General features: G+C 37.5%; 1 protein-coding gene and 1 non-coding gene across 2 annotated transcripts; both read right to left on the bottom strand.

Moving 5' to 3' along the window:
• Positions 1-291: 291 nt before the first annotated feature.
• Positions 292-2,163, bottom strand: LOC141693427 (putative UPF0481 protein At3g02645). Its single transcript, XM_074498528.1, has one exon. The coding sequence runs from the start codon at positions 2,132-2,134 to the stop codon at positions 425-427; it is 1,710 nt and encodes a 569-aa protein (XP_074354629.1). The 5' UTR covers positions 2,135-2,163; the 3' UTR covers positions 292-424.
• A 5,683-nt stretch (positions 2,164-7,846) lies between these two features.
• Positions 7,847-7,953, bottom strand: LOC141694657 (small nucleolar RNA R71). The gene has a single exon (XR_012563945.1). It is a non-coding gene; the product is annotated as a small nucleolar RNA R71 (small nucleolar RNA).
• Between the last annotated feature and the right edge of the window lie 3,020 nt (positions 7,954-10,973).

Raw genomic sequence — 10,973 nt, 5'->3', positions numbered from 1 at the left:
TTGATTCTCAGAACAAGAAAAGTTCCTGTCAAAATCTTTCAAACAGGATTTAAAGTATTAGCGTTTTGCCAGGAATTTTTTTCGAAATAACGTTCTTGCATACCCTTGAGCGGAAGTAGGACCTAATCAAAGGCCTGATCTTTGAATAGAAAAAAGTGGAAAATGAATTGACTTAACTTTGGCTCGTTCGAGGTGGACTTTTCGGGCCTTCGTCTGAATATAAATTTTTTATACAAGAAGATCTTTTAACATTAATTGAAAAAGGTACTTATTAGTAACATTCTTCTTTCTTATGGTACACTGAACCAAATACAAATTTGCCTATAAACATCAAAACAATAAGAAAAAAATACATTAAAACAATAAATATAAGTGAGATAAAATTACAAATGTTGATAACACAAATTTGTTAGGAGTTTGAAGATCAAGCCGGGGTAGAATCAGGGGAGGCATACTGGCGAATCACACGAGAACAAGTATAAACAGAGCAGAACGTTTGTAAAGCCAATAAAACAAGAATCAACAAACAAGCCAGCACTGTAAGAATCCTCCATGAACCATAAATATATCTCCTGATGTATTTCTTAGCTTTAACCTTCCACCTTCCATTGTAATACTTATTCACATCTTCTACAACCTTGTCTAAGAAGGGAACTTTTGTCAATTTTACTGACCTACTCATTCCATTCCATAAATTTGCTGCCTCCTCATCACTCTTCAGACGTTTCAAAATGATCCCCTTTTCTCTAAGAACCTGAACATCGTCCTTAGTATCTACAATACCGTTCATTAATTCTGTGTAACGCGAAAAAATTAACGGGCCTGATGCATGGCATGACTCGTATGCTACCATGTTTCTCATAATAATACCTGCATTAACGTCAAGGTTTACTCTTGGTAGACTTAAGGTACGTGTTTTTACGTCGAAATTCGTGCTGCAAATTCCTCCATCCGTGGGGATGAATAACACTCCGGCTTCAGCTAACACGGTAACTGAGGGGATTGTGAGCTCCTCGATTAATGGAGGTCGATTAACACCGTCGTCTTCAGCCTTCCCATCTTTTTCGCGTCGCACAAATATTTTTTCAATAGGCTCTTTTAACATATTAAGTATCGGAAGCTTAGTGATGATTGTCCATGGCATTTTAAGCAACAATTTTAGTGGCTTTGAGTTTAGTATTAGCTTAAGAAAACGTACCGGATGTAAATTTAACTTTAACATGGATGCGAATATGGTATTGAAGAACTTTTTGACACGATTGTTTGATTCCTCATCGAGAGTAATTTCTTCATCTTTTTCGTTTACTCCATAGAAATCTTCTTCCTCAGTAATTTGGGACTTTTCGAAATCTTTAGGCATCAGTAAACGATAAAAGAAATCAAGAATATGAAGAGAATCTTGGATGAGAATCTTTGGTAAATGTTCTGGTGTTTTTAATGGATATAGCTCTATTGATAAACCCTTCAACATCGCGAGCAACGTTTCATCAGCTGCATCCAAAGATCCCAACTCAAACTCGAGCAATTTTCTTAGTAAGAACAAAGGAATTTGATTCTCAAGCATCAAGATATCTCTCATGATCTCAACATGAGATGCCTTTTTCTCTGCACAATCAAGTAGACTTACTGTAAATCTTGATTTCGACCTAGTTAGTAACAAACCTTCTTTCATCGCGTAACCTTCAAGAAAATCGAGCAAGAAAGGTACATCAATTGCCATCATCCACGTCAAAGTTTCACTATTGAAATTGAGGTAATTATGGTAAGAAGCTCGAATCTTTGGCTCGAGCTTCTGAAGTTGATCGACAATTTCTGGAAAGGTCTTAAAGCATTTAACATGCTTCATGGTTCTTCTAGCAGCTGCAATTTTGTGCCTTTCCATTTCGTAAAGCTCTTGACGCCAGTGATGGTAAGGTCCTAATGCAACTTGTTGAGGAGTATATGCTTCAGGATGTGAAAAAACCAGGGTTGCCGGAACACTATAGATGCAGACAGGGGTTTCAGCAATGTTGTATTCGTCAAGCACTTCTTCGATAGTTTTTCGAATTTGGATCACCCATCCTTGTTCATTGACAGTAAAGTTTTTATTATTTGCAGGGGCATTTTGAGTAGAAGTGAATGAAGATTTAGACATGTTAACAAGAGAGGTTTAGAGAATGCTAATGAGATTGCTGATTTGCTGGTATTGTTATGGTAATGTTACTACATTAATATATATAAATGTGAATGCATGGTATTGACAAGAAGACAAGTGATGTCTTCTTGTATTATTTTATCATGTGCACAATTGCCCAAGGAAAACATTATTCATGCAACCAACTTTTACACTGACAAGCTCGTGAACAATATCATTTAGAAGATATAATCTTGAAGTCATCTAAACTAAAAATAAATGTATACATGTGTGTCACGTGTGTCTCGCAAGTAAACGCTTGCACTCTCAATCATGCAAGAACTATGAAAGGATAAAAGAAGTGAATGTTTTAAAGTATATATGTAGTATGTAACATAGACTTTTTGGGTTTTTAAGTGTAAATGATCCATTATCCAAATAAGGTCTTTTTCTAATCAAGTATTTTAATGTCCGGTTAGAGCTATCTACGATGCTTACGGTTGTAATTGTTGGCTAAAAAACATTAAAAATAGGAAATAGCTAAAATTTTACCTAAACGGAATGGTTGAAACTTCAACGGGCTTAGCTACAACAACAAGTAGATATAATTTTTATTAAGGGAAATTTTGGTTTAACAAATATAACCAATTAATTAATCATGATTGTCTAAATCTTTTTTTAAGGGGAATGGTGCATTGGAGTGCTATTTTTTTAACATATTATGTATAACACGTGCCACATAAATTTTATAGCTAAGGGCTCTCCACTATTGGAGATACTCTTATAAGTTATGACCTATAAGCACATTATAACGCCCAGATTTCTGTAGAGGCTAGAACGTCCTTCGGCTCGCCTAGAACGTCCTTCGATTTGCCTGAAATAGAAGAAAATGCGAGGGAATATCCCACCGATTCACCTTCGGTATGTGTTAATCTGGAAATGCAGGGTTTGAGAATATAAGAACGTACATTATGAGAGTATGTAGAGAGTTGTTGTTTTCTTATTGTTGTGCAAGACATGCCTGTATCATAACAAGACTAAGTCAAATTGACAGTCCTAAGAATTAGTTGTATTATAATCTAAAATTGTATTTTGTATTGTATTACTTGAGTCTGTAAAAATGTGAAAGATTAAAATGAAGTATTTTTCTGTAAACAGTCTCAAGCCTAAGAATAAACTCTGGAAGAAGATCAAGGAGATCATGCCTCAGAGAAATTGTGAAGAAGCTTGGAGTTGAATAAATATGTTTTGGGAAAAATGTTCTAAGTCAAGACATCTACAAGTCACAGATCAAGTCATAGAGAGAAGTCATTCGAGAACTCCAGAATTACTTATCGAGAAATCCAAAATAGCTTATAGAGAAGTCTCAAAGATATCGACAAGCCAAATGAAGACATGAATATTGGAGATATCGACAAGTCAAATTATCATTAGAGATCTCAGAGATATCTACAAGTCAAAATGTATATAGAGATCTCTGAGATATCGACAAGTCATTTCTGCATTAAAGAACTCGGAGATATCGACAAGTCAAAATGAAGATATGAAGATTGAAGATATTGACAAGTCAATTTTCTCATTAAAGATCTCAGAGACATCGACATGTCAAAATGCCTATAGAGATCTCAGAAATATCGACAAGTCATTTCTTCATGCAGAGTTTTGGAGATCTAGACAAGCCAAGTTCACTCATAGAGAACTCAGAGACCTCGACAAGTCAAAGACACTTATAGAGAATTCAGAGATCTCGATAAGCCATTATACTTATCGAGATGTCATTTCTCTATAGATCAAACTGTAGATCTCGATATAACCCTCAAGTACAGAATGCAGAAAAGTTAAAGATCCAAGATTATCAATCATCAAACGATCTAATTAATTAGATTGACAAGTCTACAAAAGCAGCGTGAAGAGTGCAACATCAAAGGCCAAGATTAACTGACAAAGGAAAGTCACAGACCTACACGATTTACAAAGATACACTTAGCCATAATTGGAAAGCTTTAGAGATAACTTAAAGTAGGGTTTAGTACATCTTATTGCATGCTTTGTAAACCTGTGTTTACTAATCTATAAAATAAATACCGGTCCTTTGTTTTAGTTGTATCAAACAGATCTAGTTTTTCTTGTAACTCTTTCAAAGAGGAAGCTGAGTTCTTTTTTTTTTGCTAAATATTACGAGGAAGCTGAGTTCTTTTACTTACAAAGAACCCATGATTTGTAGCAAAAACTAGCTTGATTTTAATACAAAATTAAGCGAGTTTTGAAATATTGTGTACACTGTTTTATTTCAGCTAACATAATATTATCGCATTTCTAATCTACTTTGTTAATCAAGTAACAAATATTCAAAAAGCCTTAAAAATATCCAAAACACATTCACCCCCCCCTGTGTTGTATTCATTACCTAACAAGTGGTATCAGAGCAAAATATGAAAGCATACAGATTAAAGATCTTGGAAGAATGAATACACAAAAGATAAGAAATATAAAGATACCAGCCTTTGATAAGACTAACTACACACTATGGAAGAAAAAATGATGTTGTTACTAAGGATGGCCAACCCCTTGTACATCCAGATTCTGAAGAATGGACCTTTTATCCCTATGGAAAGGATTGAAGAATCTACAGATGGAGACATGGTCATCCCAATTTACTATGGTCCTAAAGATCCTTCAAAATACACAGACATTGAGAAGGAAAAAGTTTCTCTTGACAGTGGTCTACGATTAATTCTGATAAAGTCACTTGATAATGTCATGTACAATAACGTTATCAACTGTGACACAGCTAAACAGATCTGAGAGAAAATAAAAATTATGTGTGAAGGTACAAAGGAAGTTAGATCCAACCAAATGAGAATACTGATGTCTCAATATGAGGGTTTCATGGCTAACCTAAGGAAAATATAACTGATGTCTTTGAAAGATTCAATAAGCTGATTAATGACTTGCAGCTGCATGAAAAATACTATGAAGATGAGGATGTTAACTTGAAGTTTTTGCTCACACTTCCTGACCATCTAGAACAGAAGATATCTGCTATAAGAGAAGGGATAGACTTGAGCAGAACGACACTGGAGGTTTGGTATGGTATTCTAAAAACCTATGAACTGGAAATGATCCAAAGAAATCTTTAAGAGCTAGTCAAGGGCACATTATTGATGGATCAAGTGCACTAGTTATTAATAACATCCAGTCATCTGATGATGAACTAGAAATCCAGACTCCAGTTGTTTCAAGTAATGAACAAAAGAACAAGGAACCACAGAAGCAAGTTATTCTTGAACTTGAAGAGGATGAATTCTATACCTTGGATGAACGGGATGAGTTAGATCAGTCCATGGCTTACTTAGCAAGGAAATTTCCTAACACTAGAGTAAAGAAGCCAAAGTTCTTCAAAAATAAGGGATATACATCCAACAAGGATAACAGCCGGAAGGCAAAGGCACAGTACAACTCTGGCAGCAAAAATGGCTGAAAAACAGGATCTGTTGACAGGTCAAAGATCAGGTGCTTCAATTGTGATGAATCGGGCCATTTTGCTACAAAATGCGGGAAGCTGTTGAGTGGCATTTATGACACTTTATAACGCTCCGTAAAGCTTTGAATTGATGATTTGTAGTCAAGTTGTTAGTGTTTTTAACGTGTTTTTGGAGTGTTTTTGCATTTTAGGCATTTATCAGGAATACAGGTGAATTAGCATTGTTTTGATGCTAATATGGTGTTAGGAGGATGTCTAGAATAAAAGCTCGTGAAAGACCAACTCAAATCAATAAGGAAAAGAAGAAGTCAAAATTTTCTCCAGGGAGTCAGCGCGCTCGCGTTGTGATAGCGCGCGGCCGCACCCGAAGAGCAGAATGTCAGCGCGCCCGCGCTGGTCAAGCGCGCCCACGCTGGTCAAGCACGCGGCCGCGCTAGGCTGGGAAAATAAAATCCTATCTTTTCTGGAATTTTGATCTGTTGGACTTCTACTCTGCATGGGCTGCTATATATACATATCTTATGTTGTTTTTTCATAACAAGACGTACCAGAGCTTAAGGAGAAAGCGTAAGAAGATCGAAGAGCAAAATTTAACCAAGGCGGAGAATATCTAGTTTATACTTGTGATTCTTTGTTTTAAGTTGTAACGTTGGATGCTAGTTTTCTTATTCGTGAACCTATACTCTTGTTTTGTACTTGGTTTTATATTTATTCAGTATAAAGACTACGTTTATTATACCATGCTTTCATCGGAACCCACGTTGATGAGGAGTCCGATTATGGGTTAATCATTATCGTGGGGTTCTAACGGATTTATCTATGAATTTCTTTAGTTAATTTATTTCGATACCTTGGTGTGTGGTGATTATATGATAACCTAGTATTGGTTGTGCTTATTCGTCTTATGAGCGTCGCGAAATTATAAGATAGTATGTTAATCTTTAATGAAGCGAAAGTGAATTTAAGGGTTTAGAACTTGCCATGCTAGCATAGGTTCATGTATTGTTATGCATAATTCGTAGTTAATTTTAACCATCTTACTTTCCCTATGTAATCATGATAGATTACTTGTGCGTTAAACCATTATATTGTCAAATTCTATAGACATATAGGGTCTCAATATAATTGGTGTCTACTCAGCTTCTATCTCTTTTGTGGATGTATGGTAGTATGGTATTCGTACAACGAAAGTTAGCGTTTATCAGTTTCGTGTTATCTGATTAGTGTCATCACCATTACATGCTAAGGTTAAGAACAAAGAGGCTATTGAATGAAATATTTACTGAAGTTAGAATCCCATGTTTGTGTCATACAGTATTCAGTTCTCGTTACTCTCTTTAATTCTCTTAGTTAATATTCTTTAGTATAATCTCTTAAGTTAATCTTAGTTATAAACAACCTCAATTTGTTATTCGTCTTAGCATTGAATAATAACCATAACATTGTTGCATAAGTACATTGATTAAAATTAACCTATCCAGTCCCTGTGGGAACGAACAAAAAATTATTCTATATTACTTGCGAACGCGTATACTTGTGTGAATTTTAGCGCGTGTTTAGCGACTAACAAGTTTTTGGCGCCGCTGCCGGGGACTCGGTGTTAATTTTTAGTTTATGTGTTTATCATCAGTATTCGTTGAAGTTCAGTGACTCGGACATTGTTACTTAATTATTTCCTTGACTTGTTTCAGGTACTCTAGCGAGCGTGTATGCATACGCGTTCTCGGTCTCGTAAGAGAACACTGGATAAAGCTGAGGAAAAAGTAGTAGTAGCTAAGGAAGTTTTCGAAGAAGTTCTCAAAGAGGAGAAAGTTGAAGAAGAAATCTTAGTTGAGAAATAAGATAAAGTTCTTGTTGCAATGGGTGAACCAGAAGCGAATCCAAAGGCTTTGATGGACTATTATCAACCAAAGATCAATGATATCCAGTCTAGCATTGGCAGACCAGCCATCGCGGGTAACACTTTTAAAATCAAGGATAACACGATTCAGATGGTACAAAACTCAGTTCAGTTTGGGGGTTCTCCGACAGAAGACCCCAACATGCACATCAGAGATTTCATCGAGATCTCCGACACCTTCAAGTTCAATGGAGTGTCTGAAGATGCTATCAAGCTAAGGCTCTTCCTATTCTCTCTGAGGGATAAAGCTAAGAGCTGGTTACATTCTTTACCACCAGGCACTATCACTAAATGGGAAGATTTGGCTCAGAAGTTTCTTACTAAATTCTTTCCTATGGCAAAGATGGCTGCAATCAGGAATGCTCTTACTCAATTTGCACAGCAGTCTGGAGAGTCTTTGTGTGAGGCTTAGGAGCGATATAAGGAAATGCTAAGGAAGTGTCCTCACCATGGGATGCCTGACTGGATGATCATTAACTGCTTCTATAATGGGTTGGGTGCTACTTCTAGACCCATGCTTGATGCAGCATTAGGAGGAGCTTTGTGGGCTAAAATCTATGATGAAGCTTACAAATTGATTGAACTGATGGCTGCTAATGAATACCAGAATCCTTCTCAGAGACTAACTCAGGGCAAGGTACCAGGAATTATGGAGCTGGATGCAGCTACTGCAATAGCTGCTCAACTTAAGGCTTTGATGATGAAGGTGGATTATTTGGCTAATTATGGAGTTAATCAAATCACTAGTATCTGTGAGCTTTGTGCTGGTGCCCATGGGATGGATCAGTGTGCTATTTCTAGTGAATCAGCTCAGTTCGTGAGCAACTTTCAGAGGTCGCAGCAACCTGTGCCAGCCACCTATCATCCTAACAACTGCAATCATCCTAATTTCAGTTGGAGCAACACTCAGAATGCGGTTCAACAGCCTTATTAACAGTATCCAGCAAAGCAGTACAACCCTCCTAGTTTTCAGCAACCGCAATATGCACCAATGCAGCAATTCCAGCTGCAGCAGTCTAATGAAAAATCTGAATTTGAGGAGTTGAGGCTCATGTGCAAGAGCCAAGCGGTGTCAATTAAGACCTTGGAAAATCAAATTAGGCAGATTGTTAATGCCTTTCTAAATCGTCAACCTTGGACACTTCCTAGTGATACTGAAGTCCCAGGCAAGAAGGAAGTTAAAGAGCAGGTAAAAGCAATCACTTTGAGATCTGGGAAGGTTGCAAATACCGAAAGCAGAAGGAAGCAGAAGTGGAATCAAGGAAGACTAATGTGGAACACACTCCTCCTGAGGGTAATACATGGGAGAAACAATCTATCCTCCACCTCCTTTTCCTAAGAGGTTATAGAAGAAAAAGCTGGATAAGCAGTTTGAGAAGTTTCTGGAGGTGTTCAAGAAACTTCATATCAATATACCTTTCGCTGAAGCTCTTGAACAGATGCCTAGTTATGCAAAGTTCATAAAAGGTATTCTCTCTCAGAAAGTGAAGCTTGTTGACTTAGAGACCGTTGCTCTCACGGAGGAGTGTAGTGCTGTGATGTAACAGAAGTTGCCTCTGAAGCTCAAAGATCCTGGAAGCTTCACCATTCCTTATACTATCGGAAACTTATCTTTTGACAAATGTTTATGTGATTTGGGAGATCTTCAAGAAGTTGGATTGACCTGATCCAAATCCGACTTATATGTCCTTGTAGTTGGATGATTCCTCTATTACATATCCACGAGGCATTGTGGAGGGTGTATTGGTCAAGGTGGGCAAACTCATTTTTCCTGTTGATTTTGTAATTCTTGATTTCGAGGAGGATAAGAAGATTCCCATAATCTTGGGAAGACTTTTCTTGGCCACTGGCCGTACCTTGATAGACGTGTAGAAGGATGAGCTTATTATGCAAGTGTTGGATCAGGATGTGACTTTCAATGTGTTCAACGCTATGAAATTCCTTACAGAAAATGAGGAGTGCTTAAAGGTGGAGTTGGTCGATTCTGTGGTTACTTCAGAACTTGATCAATTGCTAAGGTCTGATGCCTTAGAGAAGGTCTTGTTGGGGAATTCAGATAGTGAAGATGACGAAGGTGATGAGCAATTGCAATATTTGAATGCTTCTCCCTGGAAGCGGAAGATGGATATGCCTTTTGAATCTCTTGGAATCGAGGAGCTGAACAAATCTCCAAAATGCCTCAAGCCATCTATTGAGGAAGCTCCTACACTTGAGCTTAAACCATTGCCTGAACATTAAGGTATGCTTTTTTAGGTGATGCATCTACTTTTCCTGTTATTATTGCATTTGACCTTTCAGGTAGTGATGAGGAAAAACTCTTAAAAATTCTAAGAGAGTTCAAATCGACAATTGGATGGACGATAACAGATATTAAGGGAATCAGCCTTTCTTATTGCATGCATAAAATTTTGCTAGAGGAAGGTAGCAAGCCTACTGTTGAGCAACATAGAAGGCTTAATCCAATCATGAAAGAAGTGGTGAAGAAGGAAATTCTCAAGTGGCTAGATGGAGGGATCATCTATCCCATTTCTTATAGTTCTTGGGTGAGTCCAGTTTAGTGTGTACCGAAGAAGGGAGGTATCACCGTTGTCGCTAATGAGAAGAATGAGTTTATTCCTACTCGAACAGTCACGGGGTGGAGAGTTTGTATGGACTACAGGAAGCTGAACAAGGCCACAAGGAAGGATCACTTCCCTCTGCCTTTTATTGATCAGATGCTTGATATATTGGTTGGGCATGAGTACTACTGTCTTCTGGATGGCTATTTGGGTTATAATCAGATTTGTATCACCCTAGAAGATTAGGAAAAGACTACCTTCACTTGTCCATTTGGTACTTTCGCCTTCCGAAGAGTTTCTTTTGGTTTATGTGGAGCACCTACCACATTTCAGAGATGCATGATGGCTATATTTTCTGACATGATTGGTCAGAATGTGGAGGTCTTTATGGAAGATTTCTCTGTATTTGGTGATTCTTTCAAAATCTTGGCGTCGTTCTTAAAAGGTGTATTGAGACCAATCTAGTTCTTAACTGGGAAAAATGTCACTTTATGGTGCGACAGGGCATTATTCTTGGTCACAAGGTCTCTAGTAAAGGTCTTGAGGTGGACAAAACTAAGGTGGGGGTCATTGAAAATCTTCCTCCACCAATTTCTGTTGAGGGAGTCCACAACTTTCTTAGTCATGCGGGTTTCTATAGGCGGTTCATCAAGGACTTCTCAAAATTTTTGAAACCTTTCTACAATCTTCCAGAAAAAGATGTCCCATTCAAGTTTCATGATGAGTGCCTAGCTGATTTTGAGTTCTTGAAAAAGAGTTTGATCACGACATCTGTCATAACTGCACCTGATTGGAATGAACCTTTTGAGATGACGCGCGATGTAAGTGACTATGCAGTTGGAGCAGTTCTTGGGCAGAGAAAAAACAACATATTTCATGTGGTCTACTATACAAGTAATACCTCAATGGTGCTCAACT

Source organism: Apium graveolens, chromosome 10, assembly GCF_009905375.1.
Source record: "Apium graveolens cultivar Ventura chromosome 10, ASM990537v1, whole genome shotgun sequence".
Classification (NCBI taxonomy): domain Eukaryota; kingdom Viridiplantae; phylum Streptophyta; class Magnoliopsida; order Apiales; family Apiaceae; genus Apium; species Apium graveolens.
The sequence above is the reverse complement of the archived record's forward strand: the minus strand, read 5'-3'. Positions and strand labels throughout refer to the sequence as shown.

Excerpts from the sequence above, each read along its gene's own strand:
- LOC141693427 (XM_074498528.1), bottom strand. The coding sequence starts at position 2,134 with ATGTCTAAATCTTCATTCACTTCTACTCAAAATGCCCCTGCAAATAAT.